We start from the raw sequence: 24867 nt of genomic DNA, 5'->3' as shown, positions 1-24867 counted from the left end.
TGGTGCATACTCAGTTGGCTTGTATGAGTACATATAAATTGTAAAGTTCTCTTTTTAAGAATTTAGTTCTCTTCCACTCTTCTACACTAGCTTTTTTGCACTCCCAGCAGGAGAACAAGAGGAATTCTGGGAGTTTTCTCTGCAGACCATAACTCTCGCGGCGTTTTCCTTCCAGCCTTATTTCTTCTCTTCCCTCTCTTTCAGCCTTCAGCTGATTCTTTGTTTTGTGGACGGTTTTCAGCATGGGGTTGGGGCGGGGGGGGGTCCAGAAGCCAGAAAGCTGAATGTCCATGTTCTTTGTCTCACTCTTGAGAGCCCATCATGAGTCATCTGGGCCTCGGCCTCACCCCATTCACACACACACAGACGCCATGGCCTCCCTGCTATTGTTACCAGGCGAGCATTGATTTTTCTGTAAGACATCCATGTCAACAGCAGTCAGTCACTGCTGTTGGTCTGCATGTCTCCATTTGACCTGCAGTGTGTGTGTGTGTGTGTGTGTGTGCGTGTGTGTGTGAGTAAGAGTGAGTGTGTGCCTTACTGCCCATACCCTAGCTAATAACCAGTCTGAGGCAGTCGCCCACCCTGGTGATAGGATCCATCCATTATAATACTTTCCTTGTCCCTGACCCCCCCCCCCGAATGCTGGTGGACCAGTGCCAATACCAGCAGCCAACCCTCCCTGTCCATTGCACTGTATTCTATCCTGTCTGCATGAATAAGAGACTGTTGTTGGCTGGTGTGCAGCGTAAGGAGCAACTATGTAGGTTTGAGATCCTTGAGGACTCTGTTGTTTTTCAAAGTCACACACACAACAGGCATTCTGACATTCTGCCGAATTTCTTCTGATTGTTTTTTTTTTTTGGGGGGGGGGGTGAACAAACGATGTCTGTTTATCTGTAAGCCAGTCTCTGAGACCTGGTATTGTCGTGCCGTCTGTATCTGGATTTGTTATCTGGAGAATTAGCAGTCTAACCAGGCCCTTTGCATTTATGTGAGTTCTTGCTGAATGCGTTGTGTCCACCCTGTGATCGGATCTCATTTTTCGTCTCACTGTGCAATGAAAAGAAGTGGGTGGGAAATTGGAAAGTTCCAATGTTAAAAAAAAAACAATGGTCATGGCGTCTGGGTGGCGTGGCAGTCTATTCCGTTGCCTACCAGCACGGAGATTGCCGGTTCGAATCCCCATGTTGCCTCCGGCTTGGTCGGGCGTCCCTGCAGACACAATTGGCTGTGTCTGCGGGTGGGAAGCCAGATGTGGGTATGTGTCCTGATCGCTGCACTAGCGCCTCCTCTGGTCAGTTGGGGGAGCCTGTTCGGGGGGACTGGGGGGAATAGCGTGATCCTCCCATGCGCTACGTCCCTCTGGCGAAACTCTTCACTGTCAGGTGAAAAGAAGCGGCTGGCGACCCCACGTGTATCGGAGGAGGCATGTGGTAGTCTGCAGCCCTCCCCGGATCGGCAGAGGGGTTGTTGGAGCAGCGACTGGGACGGCTCGGAAGAGTGGGATAATTGGCCAAGTACAATTGGGAGAAAAAGGGAGGGGTGGGGGAATAATGGTCAAACAAAACTGTATCAATGTTTTTCATTGCTCTCATTTTGTTTTAATGACTCGCGGGCAACACCAAGGTGTGTTCTGCGGTTTTTACACAAGTTCAATCATGTTTTCATCTCAGTCCAAATCTGACGCGTGCTCTTACACCTCAAATTCTGTCTAACGCTGAGATCTCCTCTGTTCTGCTCACCTTGCAGATATGTCTTCTTCCTGGACCCCTGTAACATTGATATCGTGCAGCGGAAAATCAGATCTCTGGCTGTGTGCGTGTCGCTGTGCCCCAGCGAAGAGATGCGGACCTACCAGGACCTCAAGTCTTTTGCCATGGTTAATGGTGAGTTGACATTCCCCGGTCTGTTGATGTTCCTGTATAATGATAGAAGGGTCGGTGAGTGGTATACTTGCATACCATATTATGAAGACGTGACCTGAGCAACACTCACATGTGTAGGTTATTTTGGTTGCGACACTTAAATGGCAGGTCCTGTTAGGAGTGAGCAGTCGCAGCAGTGAGCAGTTATAGAATCCCGTGATGGAAAGTTCACAGAGTGGCTCCCAATTGTCTTGATGGACATGCTGCCATATTGGGAGAACAAGAACAGAACTACACTATGTGTAAGATCACCTCTACATTTCTGACAGTGGCTGTGGGTTGACACTGATCTATGAGAGAGTTAAAAGGATCCTGGAGGAAGAGGAGAGAACCTTTACTTTTTTCATCCTTTCCAGAATGGTGTTACCCACTGATAACTGCTCTCTACACATTCAGTCTGCTGTTGCCCCCCCCCCCTTTTTCTCCCCAATTGTACATTTACCTCACTCTTCCGAGCCATCCCGGTCGCTGCTCCAGCCCCTCTGCCGATCCGGGGAGGGCTGCAGACTACCACATGCCTCCTCCAATACATGTGGAGTCGCCAGCCGCTTCTTTTCACCTGACAGTGAGGAGTTTTGCCAGGGGGACTTAGCATGTGGGAGGACCACGCTATTGCCCCCAGTTCCCCCTCCTCCCCGAACAGGTGCCCCGACTGACCAGAGGAGGTGCTAGTGCAGTGACCAGGACACATACCCACATCCGGCTTCCTTCCCACAGACACTGCCAATTGTGTCTGTAGGGACGCCCGATCAAGCCAGAGGTAACACGGGGATTCGAACCAGCAATCCTTGTGTTGGTAGGCAACGGAATAGACCACTATACTACCCGCACGCCCCACTGCTGTTGCTTTCTACCTGAAAGAGTAAGCAATATTGTACAGCACTGCAAACCCAAATTAACTTGTACAGCTTATAGCCAGAACTAATCTGTGTCGGACTTGTGGTAGTTCTCCACCTTCAGCGTCAGTTTGCTCGCTCGGACAAACTAGTTGTCTAGTCAGCGGACAGCTGTAAGGAGGTCCAGACAGAGGTAGAGGTCATCGGTTGGCTGACTGAGCCAGTCTTACATGACTTCATGGTGATTCATAGTCTGCTGTCCCTCCTAAAGGCAAACGGGTCATTTTCACACAAACGACAACAGAACCGTGACCTTGCACGCCATTGTCAAATAATACTGTCCTTTCTCCCACTGTGTGTATATATACACATGTGCACACAGACACACACACACACTGTTTCTTTCTGACTCCTTGTTTCTTCTTCCCTCATCCACTATCAGTCATTCCATCTTTTTCTAACATGCAGCACACACACACACGCACGCACACACAGACACACACGCGAGCGTGTGCAGTCTCCTGTGGAGAGTACATTAACAAAGACGGCATTAAGCCCTGTGCCACCTCTGCCTGGTGCCACCCTACCCTGTCCTTCAACCAAGATGGCAGATCTCCTTTCAGCAGGACTGAAGCTCCCCTGTTATGTCCTGTATGAAGCTTTGCTTCTTAATGTGGTCAGCCTGTAGAGCAAACAGTCAACTGTCCACCACGTATCTCTTTATACTCTATCTGCATATGAAGAGATCTGTTTTTTGAAATGCTAACCTTAAAGCATTCATTGCAGCACTGATCATTCTTCTTGTTCTTTTGGCTGCTCCATGCCAGCCGCCTGCATGTCCTCCCTCACCACATCCATAAACCTCCTCTTTGGCCTTCCTCTTTTCCTCTTCCCTGGCAGCTCCATCTTCAGCATCCTTCTCCAAATATACCCAGCATCTCCCCTCCACACATCCAAACCATCTCAATCTCACCTCTCTTGCTTTGTCTCCAAACCATCCAACCTGAGCTGTCCCTCTAATATAATCGTTCCTAATCCTGTCCATCTTCGGCACTCCCAACGAAAATCTTAGCATCTTCAACTCTGCCACCTCCAGCTCCACCTCCTGTCTTTTCATCAGTGCCACTGTCTCCAAACCATACAACATAGCTGGTCCCAATATCATCTTGTAAACCTTCCCTTTAACTCTTGCTGGTACCCTTCTGCCTCAAATCACTCCTGACACTCTTCTCCACCCACTCCACCCTACTTGCACTCTTCTTCACCTCTTCTGCACTCCCCATTACTTTTAACAGTTGACCCCAAGTATTTAAACTCATCCACCTTCACCACCTCTACTCCTTGCAACCTCACCATTCCCCCGTCCTCCCTCTCGTTCACGCATATGTATTCCGTCTTGCTCCTCCTGACTTTCATTCCTTTTCTCTCCAGTTCATACCTCCACCTCTCCAGACTCTCCTCAACCTGCTCCCTACTCTCACTACTGATCACAGTGTCATCCATGAACATCATAGTGCACGGAAACTCCTGCCTGATTTCGTCTGTCAACCTGTCCATCATCATTGCAAACAAGAAAGGGCTCAGAGCTGATCCTTGATGTAATCCCACCTCCACCTTGAACCCATCTGTCATTCCAACCACACACCTCACCATTGTCACACTTCCCTCATACATATCCTGCTCCACTCCTACATATTTGTCTGCCACTCCTGACTTCCTCATACAATACCACACCTCCTCTCTCGGCACCCTGTCATATGCTTTCTCTGAATCCACAGAAACACAATGTAACTCCTTCTGGCCTTCTCTATACTTCTCCATCAACATTCTCAAAGCAAACATCACATCTGTGGTGCTCTTTCGTGGCATGAAACCATACTGCTGCTCGCTGATCATCACCTCTCCTCCTCTTAACCTAGCTTCTATTACTCTTTCCTATATCTTCATGCTGTGGCTGATCAACTTTATACCTCTGTAGTTGCTACAGTTCTGCACATCACCCTTATTCTTGAAAATTGGTACCAGTATGCTTCTTCTCCACTCCTCAGGCATCCTTTCACTTTCCAAGATTGTGTTAAACAATCTAGTTAAAAACCCCTCTGCCATTTCTCCTAAACATCTCCATGCCTCCACAGGTATGTCATCTGGACCAACCGCCTTTCCACTCTTCCTCCTCCTCATAGCGGCCCTCACTTCCTCCTTGCTAATCCGCCGCACTTCCTGATTCACTATCCCCACATCATCTAACCTTCTCTCCCCCTTATTTTTTTCATTCATCAGCTCCTCAAAGTACTCCTTCCACTTTCTCAACACACTCTCCTCGCTTGTTAGCACATTTCCATCTCTATCCTTCATCGTCCTAACCTGCTGCACATCCTTCCCAGCTCGGTCCCTCTGTCTAGCCAATTGTTACAAGTCCTTTTCTCCTTCCTTAGTGTCTATCCTCTCATACAACTCACCATATGCCTTTTCCTTTGCCTTACGCCACATCTCCTTGTACTCTTGTCTACTTTCTTCATCTCTCTGACTATCCCACTTCTTCTTGACCAACCCCTTCTTCTGTATACTTTTCTGTACTTCCTCATTCCACCACCAAGTCTCCTTGTCTTCCTTCCTTTGTCCAGATGACACACCGAGTACCTTCCGAGCTGTCTCCCTCACTATTTCTGTAGTGGTTGCCCAGCCATCCGACAACTCTTCACTACCACCCAGTGCCTGTCTTAACTCCTCCCTGAACGCCACATAAGTTTTCCTTCTTCAACTTCCACCATTTGATCTTCTTGAGCTCCACAGTCATCCTCCAGACCACCGTCCAATGCTGCCTAGCTACATTCTCCCCTGTCACCACCTTGCATTCTCCAATCTCTTTCAGATTGCAACCTTCTCTCTGTCATTTTCTTCATTCACCAGCCCTCATAGCAGCAGTGATAATCTCTAAAATCTCAAAAGATTGGGCCTGCGAACGTGTTGTGATTCGTGACATGCTGAAGTGGTCTTTGTTTTAGTTTGCTATAGTTTGTCAGCCATGTTGTTATTGTTGGTGTAACTTGCCAAATGGTGGATATTTTGTGTTGGATGTAGCAGAAGTAATAAAGTAGTGTCATCTAGCAATTTAGTGCCGGTTCATTCAGCTGACTAAATACTTATCTGAAAATGGGGCTGGGCAATAATTAAATATCATTGTGTGTTATCTTTCATTGGTATTATTTTGGGATGAAATTTTGATATTGTTTTGATATGCAATTTTTTAGTCTAAATTACTGATAATAAATCGATCACCTAAAATTTCCCACAAATTGAGGTCTGAATTATTTGCTGGAGTACTATTTAAAAATTAATTTTGGTTTGATATTATACTCTACATTACGAAACAGTTAATTTGTGCACAAGTGAGCGGAAATTCTGATATATGTTACTTATCATATAAAGCTCCCTGTGTTTATCATAATAGTATTTTCTGTATCACTAAGCACTATCTGGAAAGACACTTTTACAGAGGTCCTCTCTTTATTTCTTATTATTTAACTTCTCCATTGTTTTCTTCTCATTTGACCGCAATTTGATGTTTTGTTTTTGCTTCCTGTACTCTTTTAACTGTCTTTTTTCAATTCTTTATAAAGCGCCTTACATTCAGTCGATGATTATTATGATTATTGTTGTGGTTCACCTCTTTCCTCATTGTCCTGTCCTTCTGCTCCCCCAGGCTCAGAACTCTGTTCCTATGAGCTGGCAGGACATAAATACCCCAGCCTCCCAGAGAGGTTTGAAAAATGCCCCAAACTTCCTGTTCCACCCAGGTAAGAAGAATGATGCTACTCTGTAAAAAAACAGCACACCACTAACCCCTATCTTTTAAACTGCCTCGCCCTGCTTGGCCGGCTGACTTATTGGTGAGAGCAGCCGGTAATATAGGAAGTAATATGTGAGAGCAGTTTAAAGAAAGACTCTATCAGTGTCTGAATTGTTACTTCATTGTACATACATAAAGTATGTGGTGTGCACTGCATTCTATTGGGACATAGTTTTCAGTACGTAGAATGCAGTATGCACTGTGTACTATACTGTTACACTGCACTTGGCCGACTCGCATCCAAGCGTAAGTGACCCTTAGTAACACCAGAACTTTGTCGCTTTTGAATGAGAAGAACTTTATTGAGTTTGCTTCATCCATTTCAATTTAGCCATAGCTCTTTTATTCATGCTAAAAACATATTTGATTTTAATTTGCCAACGCTGGCTGCCACTCCTGCGTTGTTGTTCGCCATATTGCTCTGGACAGTTTTCCCCTAGCATGTTGTTTCGATGGAAACAACAAAGGGGCGGGGAACTATAGGATGGTTTTGATTGTTTGGTGAGCATAAGTGCCATACTTGTACATAGAAATTTGCATTTATGTAGTATGCATACGGGACGTCCGGGTCCCGTGGTGGTCTATTCCGTTGCCTACCAACACGGGGATCAGCAGTTCGAATCACACTTAAAATGACATCACATCCTGTAAGCCCCGCTGGGTGTGAGCGTCAGACTGCTTTGTAAGAAGTATAAATTATATTATGAAGTCATGTAGCTCAGTCTCTAACCTTTGACCCCACTTGCCACTCTCCTCCCCCCCAGCAAAGCTCTGCCGGTGTTTAACCGTTGCACGCCTGTGGACATATCCTGTTATGCCAAGTTCGCAGAGGCGGTGGTGACCTTCGTCAGTGACAACAGTGTTCTCCACCGGCTGATCGCAGGGGTCATGGCCTCCAAGGAGATCATCATCGGCCTCTGCCTTCTGGCACTGGGTGAGAAGATACTAGCGATGATAAACTCTTTATCTTTTCATTTCGAGCCTGGGTTTTCTCTAGTAGTTCAGTCTCTCTGCCACACGGTGTCAAGTCAGTCAAACGCGTTGAATTTCAGTTGTGAAAATAGGAGCAGCTTGTCATTCGTTTGGCTTAGACTGAGAATCTTTGGACCCGGCTGGAAGCTACGATCGTTTCTTGATTCACCTGTTTAATCTCCCTCAGTTATGAAGAGGAAAGAAGAAGTCTCAATAATGTAATCTCTAAATAAAAAAATGAAAAGAGTCTTAACTCATTACCAGAGTCATGGTCCTAAAAGGTAGCCAATACATATTTAGTGTACAGAGACTGACTGACTCACTAGTAAGACTGACCAATGCTGAGTAACTGAACTGATGTAAAAGTTAAAAGAACCAATGAAGAGGTTGGTAACGGGGATTTAGGGGTTAGTGGTGGTGAATAAGGGGTGATTCGGGGTGATTTCGTGGTCAGTCGGGGTGAGATAGAGGGTAATGGTGGTGTTTTAGGGGTTAAAGTGTGAACACACTGTGTAAGACATATTTGTCTGCATCATCTTTACACAAATACAGCACAAGCAGTGTGCAAGGTTTACCTCCATTTGAAGACGGACAATATACGTTTCTGCAGCTGCGGTCTCATTTTGGGTGTAGAATGAACAAACATGGGTTTTGGCTGTGTTAAACTAATTTTTCTTGGGGCGTCGGTAGCATGGCGATCTATTCCGTTGCCTACCGACACGGGGATCGCTGGTTGGAATCCCCGTGTTGCCTCCGTGCTGGTCGGGCGTCCCTACAGACACAATTGGTCGTGTCTGCGGATGGGAAGCTGGATTGCGGGTATGTGTCCTGATCGCTGCACTAGCGCCTCCCCTGGTCAGTCGGGGTGCCTGTTCAGGGGGGAGGGGGAACTGCGGGGAATAGCGTGATCCTCCCATGTGCTACGTCCCCCTGGCGAAACTCCTCGCTGGGCAGATTTAATGGTCAGTGGGGGTGATTTGGGGTTAGTAGTGGTGAATCGGGGCTTAGTGAGGTTGAATAAGGGGTTAGTGGGACTATAATCCCTCGGCCCTCTTCTCTGGAAGAATCCATGCACCAGACCTATTTGTGTTGCACCAGTGGTTGCATCTGATATCGCTGCAGAGCGCTGCTATGCTACGTTAGAGTCAGACAGTAGGTCAGAAACCAGTGCCGCTGCGAGGAAATTAAAGCCATGTTATCGTGTCAGCTGGTCTCCCCGCAGAGACAGAACAGCGGTTTGTCTGGGCTGAAAGAGCACTCGCGGCTGAAGGACACAGCGGCGGCCCCATCTGCCAGAGGTCAAAGGTGACCCCCATGACCCTCTGCTGCACTGTGAGACCTGAACTGCTGACTCACAGCCCGATCTCGTGAATGCTGACTCACTGTCAGAGAAGTGCTTTGAACTGATTTAGAAACAGTGTTTTCGATAAAACAAGGGACAAATTGTTCTGGAATTTGTCCATATTCCGAATGAGCGATAAACAAATTCCCGGTAGATTTATTTTCTCTTTGAAGTAATGAGCTCAACCACCACCAGCCTCCCCCCAGTGGTCCACAGCAGTATTCATCCACCGTGTCAGCCTTGGCTGGGCCAGAATGTACCTGTGCCTTAGCTGGGACTCGAATTGGACAGCTCATTGCTGGCATGTAGAAGCACGGGCGCCAGCCAATATTTGACTCTGTCCTATAGCCTGGCCTTCCTCAGACCGCCTCCAGGCCGGTGTCTTAACAGATGCCATTCTAACGGACCTGGTGATGGGGCGCAGCATGCTTCTTTCAATCACAGAGAACCGGCATTTCCCACACTTCCATGCCATCGGTGTATGGTGTGTGTGTGTGTGTGTGTGTGTATGTGTGTGTGTGTGTGTGTGTGTGTGCGTGTGTGTGTGTGAATTAATTAATTGTAAAGCGCTTTGAGTGGCGGTTGCAGCTAGAAAGCACTATAAAAAATGCAGCTTGATTGATTGAAGGTAAAATAACATCATTAAGCTGTTATAAGTTTTATTGATTAATTTATTATGTATGTATTTATTCTGTGCTGCAGCGGTAAGACCTATTCTCTCTGGCAGGCTCTCACTGTCAACAGAAACCATTTTATCCCAGAGAACAGCAGATAATGGGTGTAATTTTCTGTGAAGCGGAGCCATTTTCCCCTCTCTCGCTGACAATCTGGATCACGGGACCACCTGGAAGTGGGCAACAGGAGATCATCCAACCAATGACTCATTTAGAGTGAAATCACGTGACGAAGAGCAGTCTGTAGTCCGTGGAAGTCTGCCACTTTAAAATTAGATCAAGAGTGTCGTTTGTCCAGGTTTGGCGACGTTCGGAGGGGAACTGTCAGCGCCCTCTGGGCCAGATATTCTAAAAAATAATTAAAAAAAGTCGTCAGTTCTGATTTTATTTATGAATTCATGATTTGACAATCAACATCTAAACAAAATGTTTCTGAGGAAAAATCGCTTCAAACCAGCCTGTGTTGGAATGTGAAGGGGTAAATGAAAGGAGCCCCTTTGTCCCCCTATCAGAATGTTGCTACCCAGTCAATGTGTAAAGTAACCAACTCAGCGGCCATTATGCACGTTTACCGTAACTTATGTATCGAATAGGCTGCTGTGCCAATCTAATAATATTATTATTTAACACTATTGCTTGTTAGAGGTGGTGGGTTCCCAAAATGCCGTGATCACTGTTCACTGTCCATGGTTCTGAAGTGTCCGTGGTTCTGAAGGGTCTGTCACCAGTGGTTGCTTGGCTGTGTGCGCGCTGTGATGATGTGTAAGCTTACATGAATTTTTGTTGGTTTTGTGTGGTAGGAGGGGATGATGTCCTCCATTTTTGCACACAGTTTTGCACCCCGGCTCGTTGTCACCCTATCCCGTTGAAGTGCTCACACAGCTGGTGTGATGATGCGGTCATCTGTAAGGAGGATTTGCATTTTGTTTAGAAATGAGCTGTTTTTTGTTTTGGTTATACGCCTCACTCTGTCCGTTCTCTTTGCTTGTTGCATTGCCTAGGCTAGACTAGGGTTTTAATTTTTGTTTCAGAGCTAGAATTGTCAGGGCGTGTGGGTAGCGTAGCGGTCTATTCCGTTGCCTACCAGCATGGGGATCTCCAGTTCGAATCCCCGTGTTGCCTCCGGCTTGGTCGGTGTCCCTACAGACACAATTGGCCGTGTATGTGGGAGGGAAGCCGGATGTGGGTTCAGGGGGGAGGGGGAACGGGGGGGAAGCATGATCCTTCCACACGCTACATCCCCCTAGTGAAACTCCTCACTGTCAGGTGAAAAGAAGCGGCTGGCGACTCCACATGTATCGGAGGAGGCATGTGGTAGTCTGCAGCCTTCCCCGGATCGGCAGAGGGGGCTGGAGCAGCGACCAGGATGGCTCGGAAGAATGGGGTCCGGATAGAACTGGGGAGAAAAATTAGGAAAAAAAAAAAGCTGGAGTTGTCATTGGTAACTTTTCCAGGACTATAGGAGAGGACACGGTAAGCTAGGCTGGTAATTTGCTTTTTTTCTCCAACGAGGGAAGAGAGATCAGAGGGCTGAGGTTTAAGAGTCACGGTTCACTACTGGTGACGTTTCTGTTAGCTGACGGCTTACAAGAAAGGCTGCTATCTTTTTTAACTTCCTCACTTAAATCTATAAAAAAGTTTAAATTCCGCTCTTTCTTTCTTTCTTTCTTTCTTTCTTCCTCCATGCTGGTGCCTTGCAGTCCTCTCCATGATCCTCATGGTGATAATTCGCTACATCTCGGCTGTTCTGGTCTGGATCCTCACCGCCCTGGTCGTGCTGGGCTCCCTCGGTGAGGTCACTTCCTGCCCCCCCCCCCCCCCCAGCAGAACTCCTCATTCAGACGTTTTGTAGGGTTTCATTCCCAAGCACAAAATGTCCCCCAGAAAATCTTTGGTTTGGTGTTTTAAAAACAACTGTACACATCTGTTCTCAGATATTTCTGTTGTTACTCTTTTTATTTGAGAAAGTCTTACGATATTCTGTACCTTCACTTTGTTTCCGAAGTGTTTTGAAATGGCGGCAATCCACCTCTGAATGAAACGAAGACAATCTTCTTAATGAGTCCACATAATTAATATAGACTTTATAATGAGTCCACATAATTAATATAGACTTTATAATGAATCCTTAGGATGCATATATAGACTACTCTGAGTGTGTTTCATCTAGTTGCAATTTTAGGGTTGTACTCATTAATATGCGGGGTTTTTTTAAACAAATACAAATGGTAACATCAAATGTCTGTGTGTGTTGTGTGTGTGTCTGTGTGTGTCTGTGTGTAGCGGGTACCAGTGTCCTGTGGTGGCTGTACATCGACCACAGGTTATACGCCAACGACACTGTGTCAAAAGTGGCGAAGGAGGGAAAAGAGGAGGCGGAGCTTAGCAGAGATAGCAGCCAGGCCTTGTTGGTCTACGCCATTGCCGCCACCGTCTTCACCGTAAGTCCCAGACCACAAGTTTGTCTTCTATCATCCTCCATAAGGTCCCACCATGTTTCACTCTCTCTCTCCCTCTCCCTCTCTCTCTGTCTCTATCGCACTTGCTCTCTGTGTCTCTGTCCTCTTGCTCTGTTCCCACCCCCCTCTCTCTTTCTTTCTCTATGTCCTCTTGCTCTGTCCTTATTCTCTCTCTCTGTTCATTTCAGTCCACCCAGCTCTGTTGGTATGAGGTACATGAGGCACGTCTTGTGAAATCATTAGTTTGGACATAAATGAAATAGAAATGATATCAAATAAAAGAACTGCGTAGCAAATCAGCAGATTTCCAGACTCGCCATAACCGGTCACGGCCAGAGCGTCCACGGAATAAGGCATTCATTAGGCCACCCTTACCCGAGGGATAGTGGGTGTAGATCGGTGTAGTGTTTGGGGACTTGTCGTTCTCCAGCGACCCCTCTGGCCCATCCGGGCGCCTGCAGCCAAGCAACCGTAAGCATTCTCCCTACGTCTCCTTCATGGTCTGAAGGTAATGCAATCCATGCGAGGCTTCAGCGTGTAAAATAGCGAGAGCAGCCGACACAAATTTGAAGGAAGCTGGTGTTACGACTATCTCCTTCCTGTGGAAACGTGAGCCAGGGGAGTTATTCGACAAGAGTTCCGGCCATATGCCGTTGGGTAAATCAGGTGGGATAAGGGGAAAAACTAGAAATAAATTTATAAAAAAGAAAAAATCAGCAGATTCCTTCAGTGCAATTGTTCTGTAAGAAAGTAATGGTTTAAAAAAGGTAGAATAAGGGGTGTCCAAGTGGCGTGGCGGTCTATTCCGTTGCCTACCAACACAGGGTTCACCGGTTCGAATCCCCGTGTTACCTCCAGCTTGGTCAGGAGTAACACAATTGGCCGTGTCAGCGGGTGGGAAGCCGGATGTGGGTATGTGTCGGGAGGGGGAACAGGGGGAATAGCGTGATCCTCCCACGTGCTACATCCCCCTGGCGAAACTCCTCACTGTCAGGTGAAAAGAAGCGGCTGGCGACTCAACACGTATTGGAGGAGGCATAAGCAGAGTGGGTGGAGCAGTGACCGGGACGGCTCAGAAAAGTGGGGTAATTGGCCGGATACAACGGGGGGGGTGCAAAAAAAAAAGTAGAATACATGTGCTAATTAGGAAACGGAGATGACAGTTCATGTGTTTCTCAGATAATGGCATGACATTACATATTGTGCAGATTGTTAATGTTTCAACTTTTTCTCCAAGAATACATTTTTTTCACCCATACGTAAACCTTGGAATTTGTATTTTTTTGTTAGAGATTATTGAAAAGTGTATGCTTCAAATGAGTTTATATTTAGTAAAGGAGAAAAGGTAGGGTCCTTCACTCCTGACTTTTCCTGAGTCAAAGTGTATACATACTCTTTCCTCAATCTTTCCTCACTCTCTCTCTCTCAGGTAATCCTCCTGTTGCTGATGTTGTTTATGAGGAAGCGGGTGGCTCTGACCATTGCTCTGTTCCACGTGGCGGGGAAGGTTTTCATCCACTTGCCCCTGCTCACCCTGCAGCCCTTCTGCACCTTCCTGGCCCTGCTGCTCTTCTGGCTCTACTGGCTGCTGGTGCTGCTCTTCCTGGGAACCACAGGTCAGTGGAGATGGGAGGGGGGTGTCTGTCAGTATGTATGTCTTTGTTGTGTCTGTGTTTTTCTGTCTGTCTGTCTGTGTAGGTGTGTGTGGTTGGGTGTCTGTCTTAACACAATGTCCTAGCCCTACAGGGGTTCTTAACTAGCTGCAAAAATCCCTCATTTGAGACTGGATTAGTTCCTCCATGTGTTTGGGTGTTAATTTCTCCGTTGACTTCTGGTGGGATTTCAGTCCCAGCCTGCTTCACAGTCTTCCAGTTCCCCGCTCTCACAGCTGGTGAAGTGCCAGTGCAACCAGTCATTTGCTGCTGGCTACTGGGAGCTTCCCAGTACTACCAGTCATTTGTTGTTGACTACTGAGCAGCTTTACTCAAGTGGTTTGGTTCTGAGTGCCTTGCTCAGTAGGACAAGGGGTCCCATTTATGAAAGGGTCTCACATACCATTTGTGCTTACACACTCGTGGAAGCAAAGCCTGATGGTCATTTGTCACTCCTTCCTCGACCCCTCACATCTGTTGTCTGCGTCTTGTAACTAGCAGTCACCCAGGCTTGCAAAGACGTTGATGGTAGACAACCCCAGACTGAATCTTCTCTATGAGATAAACTGGAGGGCTAAAAAAATTCCATGAGTGTGTAAGAACAAATTTGTGCACAAGACCATTTCACGAATGAGGCCCATTAGTAGTTGGAGGGTGGAGATAATTAGATGGTTCCTTGGTAGGGAAACACTGATTTAAACAAGTCCTCAAAAAGAAACTATAGACTGTATCTGATGATGCCAGTTGAGCCCAGGACTGAATTGTACTTTTGGTAATGCAGTTCTTAACAACTGGGTCCGGCCCTCTGTTTCTGTCCAGGTAACCCGGTCCAGAACGTAGAGACAGGTCTGACAGAGTTTCGTCTGACTGGACCGCTTCAGTACCTGACGTGGTACCATGCCGTGGGTCTGGTCTGGATCAGTGAGTTCATTCTGGCCTGCCAGCAGATGACTGTTGCCGGGGCTGTGGTCACATACTACTTCACCAGGTTGGCCTCATCGTGTACTGTGCCGTTTTTCAGCCGGTGTGATGCAACACACTAGTTGCCTTTAGGCTGTGCTGTGGAAGATTTTCAAATTCCAGTGACAACTGATTATTTATAAATACAGTGAAGTAAAATAAATTGATATATTCATTAAATTAGTTCTTGCATTGCAATTTTAAAACTGCACAGACCTATGAATTATTTGTGACATTGTAGGTCGTTGTGTGCCATGGGATGTTTTTATTAACTTCAACTTCAGTTTATTTATTTCACACACATACACAGGTAATAATATAATATGACACCAAGGTTGAAGTTCGTAATTTAAAAACAGAGATATAATAAGTAACAGGGTTGGTGCAGCTACTTGTTAAGAAGGAAAAACTGTGATTTGGGTTGTTATGATTATTATCATAAAAAGTGTGCTGCAGCAGTGAAAATAGTGGGAAACACTAGTTTATCGCTATTTCCGCAGTTAAAATGGACTTCCTGTCAATCTTTGCATCACTAATGCGCACATACATACACACTCATATCACATGTAGTACATGCATGATGTTGGCTGTTACCCTAATAAGGGTTTGCGCTCACCATCTTAAAATATGGCGTTTTATTCTGTGTATAATCTTTCTAATATGGGGCATCCGGGTAGCGTGGTGGTCTATTCCATTGCCTACCAACATGGGGATCGCCGGTTCGAATCCCCGTGTTACCTCCGGCTTGGTCGGGCATCCTTACAGACACAATTGGTCGTGTCTGTGGGTGGGAAGCCGGATGTGGGTACGTGTCCTTGTCGCTGCACTAGCGCCTCCTGTGGTTGGTCGCGGCACCTGTTTGGGGAGGGGGGGGACTGGGGGGAATAGCGTGATCCTCTCATGCGCTACGTCCCCCTGGCGAAACTCCTCACTGTCAGGTGAAAAGAAGCAGCTGGTGACTCCACATGTATGGGAGGGGGCATGTGGTAGTCTGCAGCCCTCTCCGGATCGGCAGAAGGGGTGGAGCAGAGACGGGGACAGTTCGGAAGATTGGGGTAATTGGCCGGATACAATTGGGGAGAAAAAGGAGAAAAAAATCTGCCTAATTAATTTATTTTTTATATCTTACAGACTGTTTCTCTCCTGTTTTTTATGTGTTTTTACTGTTTCTCATGTAAAGCATATCGGCTTCCATTTTTTTTATGTCGAAAATGTTCTTGAATGATGGATTGACTAACTTGGAATATAGTGAATAAACTCTGGTTGTTGTGTTGAAGGGACAAGAACAGACTTCCTGTGACGCCCATCCTGTCGTCGGTGCTGAGGCTGGTCCGCTACCACCTGGGCACCGTGGCCAAAGGCTCCTTCATCATCACTCTGGTGAAGATCCCTCGCCTCGTGCTCATGTACATCCACAACCAGCTCAAGGGAAAGGTACCGGAAACTGTGCTGTGTTTGTGTTTGTGTGTGTGTGTGTGTGTGTGTGTGTGTGTGTGTGTGTGTGTGTGTGTGTCCCTCATTCCAGCCACGTTAACACGTTGACGTCATGATTTTAACCACAGCTCCCTATACAGTGATGGAGGCCGGGTCAGATGAACTGTATTGATCTGTGTGAGGGCATTGTGTTGTTTACAGCAGCATAAAGGATGAAGTTGTAGGTCATGTGGAACAAACTCGACTGCAACAAAGTCATACATAGCAAGAATAGTTAAGGGTTTGAATAGCAATATGTTAACATTTTAAGACAGAATTCTTGTGAGCTAGTGAAGACATTCTGTTTGGGGGCGGGGTCGTCACCGTGACGACTGTCAACATGGATGCATTAATGTATCAGCATGCATGGATGTAATTTGGATGTCGACATGCATTAAGTTGTCATGTTGCTCTACATAAACTGCCACCCAGTGTCTATGAGAGCTGCTTTTATTTCAGGACACATATATCCAACATATCCAAAAAAAATTTTTTTTAAATTTCACTGTCCAAGAGAGCGAACGCCAGGATGACTGTCAGAACTGTCGGTCTGCACGGGCTAGCAGTTAGCGTAGCCTGCCCCGCTTCCGCGTCCCATCAGACCACCCCTGGTGTTACCTCCTCAGGCGTAGCTCTGATCAGGGCCATGGTCCCTGGACCCAAACGACGCAGCAGACCAAGCTCTCGCAGCCGATCCAGCGCCAGCTCTCCCAGCCATCAAACAAAGACACAAACTTAGACGCAGACATGGACAAAGACACTGTATGGACGCTACTGGGTGAGGCTGCCGCAAACGTAATTTCGCGCCTCCATCTTCCGACACCGGTACTGGGCGAGGCCGCTGCGGATGTGAATTCACGCAGCCATCTTTTTCCAGCTATTTGGTTTCCATTTCCATCGGTTGTTTGGGGGTTTCTGACTAGTTGTAATTTAGTCAGACAAGTTTTATTGTGTGATGTTAATGTTAGGAGTTACTTTTTCAGTTTCAGAAGTATCATTTGATTTGTTATAACTGTTTTAGCGCCCCCTCTTGGAACACAGACAATCCTCAGCAAGTTGAGTTCACAAGAATTTTTATTGATGGCTAGCTAGTTTGCTAACTTGCATGATGTTGCTAGGCGAATAATCAGAAACAACAACTGACAAACTGATGACAGTTCACTGATCGTCCAGTCAAATCAGAGTATCAGATGATGTCATCCATTAGCAGAAGCTGGGTGCTTTTCTGAAACGGTTTAATTATGTTGACAAACAGGAGAAGAGTTTCTCAAGGGGCTTTATTCATGTTTTCACAACAACAGCTATTCTCACATTTCGGGTAACTTTATGTTAATGAACCTGTTGGAAAATATGAGGTTGGAAAACATGGTTTTTGTTTGACTGGATCTTTAAATGCCTTTATCTTGTTGACGCTGATTCAGAGAAACTCAAAACCTGCGTTTGATCTGAACTGATAAGCAATATGGCAGCAGTACGGGGAGCACAATTCAGTTAGATGAAAATTTGTTGAGAGGAATTACAGTATTTTTTTTAAGGACCCACACCGTGCCCTAGTTGTATTTAGCTTGTGCCAGTGGTTACAGCGGGTAGGGATCTGGTTGTGTCGCTAGTTAAAGTGACCGGGAATACTTTTCAGTGATTTAGACTCAGAAACTGGTGGCTAATATGACCTGATGCTTGTCGTCTTGGATGGAGGATCACATCACACCATCCCTCCAGTCTTCTCTCTCTAATGTTCTTTCTTTCTTTCTCTCTCTCTCTCTCTCTCTCTCTCTCTCTCTCTCTCTCTCTCTCTCTCTCTCTCTCTCTCTCTCTCTCTCTCTCTCTCTCGTAGGAGAATGCATGTGCACGGTGTATGCTTAAGACCTGCATCTGCTGTCTGTGGTGTCTGGAGAAGTGCCTCAACTATCTCAATCAGGTAAGACAAACCTCCCTCTCTAAAAGAGCTTTATTCTATTTATTTTACTGGTTAATGCAGGAGGATGCAGTATTGCTGTACACTTTGGCTCATTTTACCATGTCCTCTTCTAACCAGTTTTTGGTGGTGAAATGAGACTCCGGGGTTAAGAGATGATGGTAGAGGCCCCCAGCTGGAGGCGGTGGGATTTACAGTCTTATCCATGATTTAAAAAAAAAAAAAAACCACACCCACTATTGAAACCTTGTCACTCCACCATGGGCTTTATGTGCATTGCTTGTTGTCTATTTTATTAATGGTATTTTGTTGGGGGGGCCCCCCAATTGTGCCCGGCCAATTAGCCCACTCTTCTGAGCTGTCCCGGTCGCTGCTCCACCCCCTCTGCTGATCCGGGCAGGGCTGCAGACTACCACATGCCTCCTCCCATACATGTGGAGTTGCCAGCCGCTTCTTTTCACCTGACAGTGAGGAGTTTCGCCAGGGGGCCGTAGCGCGTGGGAGGGTCACGCTATTCCCCCCCCGTTCCCCCTCCCCCCCGAACAGGCACCCTGACTGACCAGAGGAGACAGTAGTGCAGTGACCAGGACACACACCCACATCCAGCTTCCCACTCGCAGACACGGCCAATTGTGTCTGTAGGGACGCCTGATTCGAACCAGGATCCCCGTGTTGGTAGGCAACGGAATAGACTGCTACGCTACCTGGATGCCCCAAAGTTAAACATTTTAAAAGTCCCTGGCTCGGTTTGAGATTTCATTGGGGTACAAACCTGTCCCGAGTTGATAAGGCTACTTGAGACATGTGCGACTGCACCCCACATGCCACAATGAGTCTTTGGTTGCGTCCGAAATCACATATTACTTACTACATATGTGTACTTTCTTCCAGCACACTATTAGTATGCGAGTAAAAAGTCCAACGGCTGTTTGCACATACTACCTCATTATAGAACAACGCCACTTCCTTTCAGACACGCAGTGCACAAACTTTCATCAGTGTGGTGACCCACATCTTTTTTTAAAATGTGAAAATAAACAGTGATTTTAACCACTTTCTGTTTACCATGCCGGCGTAGTTAGTATGCAGGGTTTGCATACATATACTGTGGTTTTCGGACATACTGTTCTGGTGTGCTAAATAGTATGCTCGTATGCAATTTTGGATGCAGCCTTTCATTTCAAAGCCAAGTGTTTCAAATTCCTTGAATTTTTTGCTGACCACATATTTCCCGATTCGCATATTTTTTTATCAGTTTCAGGGGGAGAGCAATGTGTAAAGAAATTATTTTAGTATCACACATCTTCTTTGATGGGCGGCACGGTGATGCAGTGGTTAGCACAATCACCTCACAGTAGCAGGAAGGTCCTGGGTTCGAGCCCCGGGGTAGTCCAGCCTTGGGGGTCGTCCCGGGTCGTCCTCTGTGTGGAGTTTACATGTTCTCCCCGTGTCTGCGTGGGTTTCCTCCGGGTGTTCTGGTTTCCTCCCACAGTCCAAAGACATGTAGGTCAGGTGAATCGGCCATACTACGTTGTCCCTAGGGGGTGTGTGTGTGTGTGTGTGTGTGTGTGTGTGTGTGTGTGTGTGTGTGTGTGTGTCGGCCCCATGATGAACTGGTGGCCTGTCAAGGGTGTCTCCCCACCTGGAGCCTATCCCGCCTTCCAGCATCCCGCAACCCCGGTTGGGATAATAGGCTCGGATAATGGATGGATCAGTTGGACCATGAAAATGGAAAATTATCAGCTGATAAGACTGCCCCCCCCATCACTCTTCTTTTTTTCTTTAATCAGTTAAACGGTGAACAAAAGCCAAATTGAACATGCTGCATCCAATTGGCTAATCATGTGGGTCATTCCAACCCTCTCCTGCAGCTATGGGACGGTCACGTATGTCTCCTCGTCTGTCCTAGGTGCTCATGAAAGACATGAGATCTTGCGATTCTACCCCCCCCAATTGTATCTGGCCAATTACCCCACTATTGCGAGCCATCCCAGTCGCTGCTCCACCCTCTCTGCTTATCCGGGGAGGGCTGCAGACTACCACGTCTCCTCCGATACATGTGGAGTCGCCAGCCGCTTCTTTTCACCTGACAGTGAGGAGTTTCACCAGGGGGTCGTAGCGTGTGGGAGGATCACACTGTTCCCCCCAGTTCCGCCTCCCCCCCAAACAGGCGCCCTGACTGACCAGAGGAGGCGCTATTGCAGCGACCAGGACACATACCCAACATCCGGCTTCCCACCCGCAGACACGGCCAATTGTGTCTGTAGGGCACCCGACCAAGCCCGAGGTAACACGGGGATTCGAACTGCTGATCCCCATCATGGTAGGCAACGGAATAGTTCGCTGTACTACCCGACGCCCCCCAGATCTTGCGACTCTTGAGTTGCACAGTAAAGTCTCTGTGGGTTGAACACACAGGGCCTCTAATGCAAAATATCCTGTTCAGTCAGGTCAGTTTTAACAGCGGCTGTCTGTGTCCCCTTGTAGAATGCATACGCAGCCACGGCCATCAACAGCACGGGCTTCTGCACCTCGGCGCGTGACGCCTTCGTCATCCTGGTGGAAAACGCTCTGCGGGTGGCAGCCATCAACGCTGTGGGAGACTTTGTTCTCTTTTTGGGGAAGGTAAGAGATCCCGCGGAGCTGCCCGCTTTGACTGGCGTTCCATTTTCATTCAGCGGATCATGATTTAGTTCCCCGTCAGGGCTGAGCTGAGAGATGCTTTAGACCCTGCTGCAAGGGTGTGAGTGTAGATTTTATTCTTAGTTCTTCATGGTTTTCTACAAACACTGAAATCACTGGAGTTGACTTCAGCGTTTCAACACTGAAATTGTGTCTTGGGGACGTAGATGTGGGGACATCCCGGCATACTAGAAATGGTACAGGTACAGCAAAATAAAGCAAAATGTACATGGCACGCCACATAAAGACAGTTAACTATACATCTCTCTCTCAAATCAACAGATTCCTCGCATGAAAATGTTCTCTATTGTCTTGGATCTCTCTCTCTCTCTTGCTCTCTCTTGCTCTCTCTCTCTCACATACACACACACCTAAGTGAAGCTAAGCAGTCCTTATGTCCCCTCCGTCTCGCTGTCTTTGTAGGTCCTGATCGTCACGTGCACGGCGTTTGCGGGCGTTCTGCTGTTGAACTACCAGAGGGACTACACCGAGTGGCTCCTCCCCCTCATCATCGTCTGTCTGTTTGCCTTCCTGGTGGCCCACTGCTTCCTGTCCATCTTTGAGATCGTGGTGGACGTTCTCTTCCTCTGTTTCGCCATTGACACCAAGTACAATGACGGGACCCCAGGAAAGGAGTTCTACATGGACAAAGCCCTGATGGTGAGCCCAGTTTTTAATTTGTATATTTAACAGCTAAGGGGGAGGACTCTTTCAGTGGAGGTTGCTTGTTAGGGTAAACTCAAGCAACAAGGAAGCTGCCCAGTACAACCACAGTCTGTTGGACACTAGCTCCAATGGAACAGTCCCCAAACATACTCATTAAAGCTGCTACGAGGTGTTTTTATCTGATTATTCATCAGTCTCAGTTTAATTTCTGATGCCTCTATATGACCGACATAGTCAAATGAGACCATCAGCGAGAAGACTAGAAAATTCTATTGAAAATCTCAGACTAGGGCGTCCGGGTGGCATGACGGTCTATTTTGTCGCCTGTCAACACGGAGATCGCCAGTTCGAATCCCCATGTTGCCTCCAGCTTGGTCAGGCGTCCCTACAGACACAATTAGCCGTGTCTGCGTGTGGGAAGCCAGATGTGGGTATGTGTCCTGGTCGCTGCACTAGCACCTCCTCCGGTTGGGGGCACCTGTTCAGGGGGGAGGGGGAACTGGGGGGAATAGTGTGATCCTCCCATGTGCTACGTCCCCCCTAGTGAAACTCCTCACTGTCAGGTGAAAAGAAGCAGCTGGTGACTCCACGTGTATTGCCGGAGGCATGTGGTATTCTGCAGCCCTCCCCGGATCTGCAGAGGGGGTGGAGCAGCGACCGGGACGGCTCGAAAGAGTGGGGTAATTGGACGGGTGCAACTGGGAAGATAAGGGGGGGGGGGGACTCAGACTGCTTGTCTCCGGGCTGGATTCCCCCGTGGAAATCTCACAAAACAATTTACACTACAGACGGGATACATTAGAGATACGTCACCTCAAGGCCATGTAGCGTATAAACAGCTGTTTTTCCAAAACACCACTAGATCTCTCACTCTTCTCTTCAACACGTATGCACCAGCTACCAGAGGGAGGGTGAATGGACATCTTTGCAGTGAGAGGAAATGCTTATGTGAAAAAAAATCAAATTTCCATGAAACACTAACTTAGGTTTCCTTAGCTTAACTGCTCCCTATACAATAGGGAGCAGCTCTAACCTGGATCCACACAACACTGGGTCACCTTGGCGAGCGTGAGAAAGGCACTACAACTGAAGGGAGGATCTTAGAACATTGGTGTTGACTGTTGATCTACTGTTTGTGTTCCTGCCCCCTCTCTCTGACTCCGCCCCTGTCTGACTTTGCCCCCTGCAGGAGTTTGTAGAGAGCAGCCGGAGACTTGAGCGGGTGGTCGAGCGTGGGCGGAGCCGGGCCAAGGAGGTGGTCTCGGAAGGAGCAGAGATGAAACCCATGGTGAGTGACAGCGGCGGGGGTGGGGCGGAGGAGGTGGGAGAGGGCCTGAATGGAGGCGGAGGTGAGTGGGAGGCGCTGCAGGAGTTCCATGTGTATTACCTGATGGTCGGGGTGATGATGGACTGGGTCCTGACAGAGAACAGCACCCTGGTCCTCTGTCTCAGCGAGGACATGGTCCTCTTCTTGTGCATCTACCTGCCAACGTCCACACTCTTCTTCTTCGCCATGCTGCTCCAAAGACCTCACTCGGGTCCTCCTGCCTCCAAACCGGCCTCCGTCTCTGCCTGCTGAAAGCCTCATGCAGCACAACCTGTCCTAACCATTGCATGCTAACTGAGCACATGCTAACTAACTGATGCATGATGCATGCATGCTTACCCATCCCATTCAGCTCTTCATCATCTTCATCATCGCTGCTAAACCTCATCATGTGGATCAAAACTGTCTCCTACCTTTTTTCCCCTCGTTTTTGGATCTTTTTCTTTTATATACATATATTTATTTGACCTGTTATTGATTAGCCCTTTTCTTCTACGTTTTTACCTCTTGCCTTAATCACCACAGTGCCCTCTGGAGGGATGAGACTTAATAAGGAAGTGGTGGGAGAATTTAGCTGAAATGGTTGAATTCAGCATCCACATGCACACACACGCGCTTCAAGTTGCTGTCTGCAGACAGGAAATGGAGGTAGTCGAATGGAGAGATGGGCCAGTGGATAACACTCATCTCTCCGTATTCGAAACTGTGCGGTCGGCAGTATTGAAGGGTTAGTCGGAGCCATTGTTACACTTATGTTTACTGGGAATTTTGGCCTTTTCCATCCTTTGTGGAACAAATTCCTCTGATCCTGAGCACCGGGAGTATGTTTTCTTTTCTTTTTTTTCCCCACCGCTATTTCACTCATTTGTAGTTTATTTGCGGTAACCCCACTTTTCAGAACTTTAGTCGAGGACCAATTTGACCCCCCCCCCCCCCCGACTGTTTTGATGGATGTCAAGCATGGATCAGCTTTGTACCACATGGCTACCCTTAATGTCTTGACTCTTATTTTAATTTCTCCTGTAACCACTCGAGTGCCCTCCATTTTTCATTCTTTTTTTTTCTCCCCCCCCTTGCTTTCAAAGTTAATTTCACCTTCTTTCACCCGCATCGTCCGCTCATCATCCAAAGACTTTTTTTTAAAGAGAAACTTGCTACTATGAGTGGAGTTAAGACGTGAATCACTTTGTTCTTCCAGGCTCCGGGAACAAGTTCAGCTTGACCAAAATCACCGAATGGGACTTTTTAAAAAAAGAAAAAAAAGACATTCCAAAATGTTTATTTTTACCAATGTGTAACATGTTTACTATGGTTTCACTCCAGGGAATACAGTATTTTAATAAGAAACTGTAAAAAAAAATAACAATGTAATGAAGCACTTTATATTGAAGCGCTGCATATTTTAAAAAGGCTGATGCATTTTTCGTAGTGATGTCCTTTTTTATAAGACTAAAAACAATGATTGCCATCTAGTGAAACACTGTACTAATAGGCCCTAGGTCACTTTTGGGTTAAGATCTTCTTTTGTTCGGACGTCTCCGTCGGAGAGGCAGCCATTAATCACGTGATGGCGAGGCACTTAGACGTGTGTTTTTAATCAACCACTGAAATACTTACGTGTGCTAGGCTTTCACATGTTGGTTTCTGAATTTGTGTTGCATCACCGAGGAAGGAGCACTCTCATCTCATCAAGTGTGTGTTAATGGAACGAATGAATGGGGGTGGGGGGGGGAGTAGGGGGTCTTAAATTGCAGCTTACTACTTTTCTGTACTGTATGTGAAAACACAAACCTCTGTGTACGGACTAACTCGTTTTCCCCTCTCCTCCCCCTGTTTCTGTCGGTGGTACGAGAGTCAGACAGGCTGGTAGCTAGCTATAGGAGAGGAAGTCTTTTTTAATGTGTTTCGGGGGAAGTGAAGAGGCGATAGAAAGGACCGCTCCTGCCTTCCAGAAACTTCTCAGTGGCCCCCTTGCACAGATGTAAACATTGGTAAGGGCGGCCATACTTCTTTGTCCCCATACATGCTAACTGCAACCCTGCCGGATTCTCCAAAGGGCTAGTAACTTAGCAGCAGATAGCCAGGCTGTAGGTCAGGGTGCATCAGGGAAAGAGGCCAAGTAGCTGGAATG

General features: G+C 47.1%; 1 protein-coding gene across 1 annotated transcript in view; it reads left to right on the top strand.

Moving 5' to 3' along the window:
- The window catches only part of slc44a1b (solute carrier family 44 member 1b), a 42056-nt gene extending 17954 nt beyond the window's left edge, over positions 1–24102 (top strand). Inside the window, exons 4-16 of the mRNA XM_056284307.1 lie at positions 1753–1889; positions 6468–6561; positions 7379–7548; positions 11303–11392; positions 11886–12043; positions 13491–13677; positions 14533–14701; positions 15951–16107; positions 17981–18064; positions 20549–20686; positions 21167–21403; positions 22599–22697; positions 23935–24102. Coding sequence (XP_056140282.1) covers positions 1753–1889; positions 6468–6561; positions 7379–7548; positions 11303–11392; positions 11886–12043; positions 13491–13677; positions 14533–14701; positions 15951–16107; positions 17981–18064; positions 20549–20686; positions 21167–21403; positions 22599–22697; positions 23935–23958 — 1744 coding nt within the window. The 3' untranslated portion in view covers positions 23959–24102. The remainder of the gene's footprint in view (positions 1–1752; positions 1890–6467; positions 6562–7378; positions 7549–11302; positions 11393–11885; positions 12044–13490; positions 13678–14532; positions 14702–15950; positions 16108–17980; positions 18065–20548; positions 20687–21166; positions 21404–22598; positions 22698–23934) is intronic.
- The last annotated feature ends 765 nt before the right edge of the window (positions 24103–24867 follow it).

The sequence above is a fragment of the Lampris incognitus genome, chromosome 1 (assembly GCF_029633865.1).
Source record: "Lampris incognitus isolate fLamInc1 chromosome 1, fLamInc1.hap2, whole genome shotgun sequence".
NCBI lineage: Eukaryota > Metazoa > Chordata > Actinopteri > Lampriformes > Lampridae > Lampris > Lampris incognitus.
The sequence above is the reverse complement of the archived record's forward strand: the minus strand, read 5'-3'. Positions and strand labels throughout refer to the sequence as shown.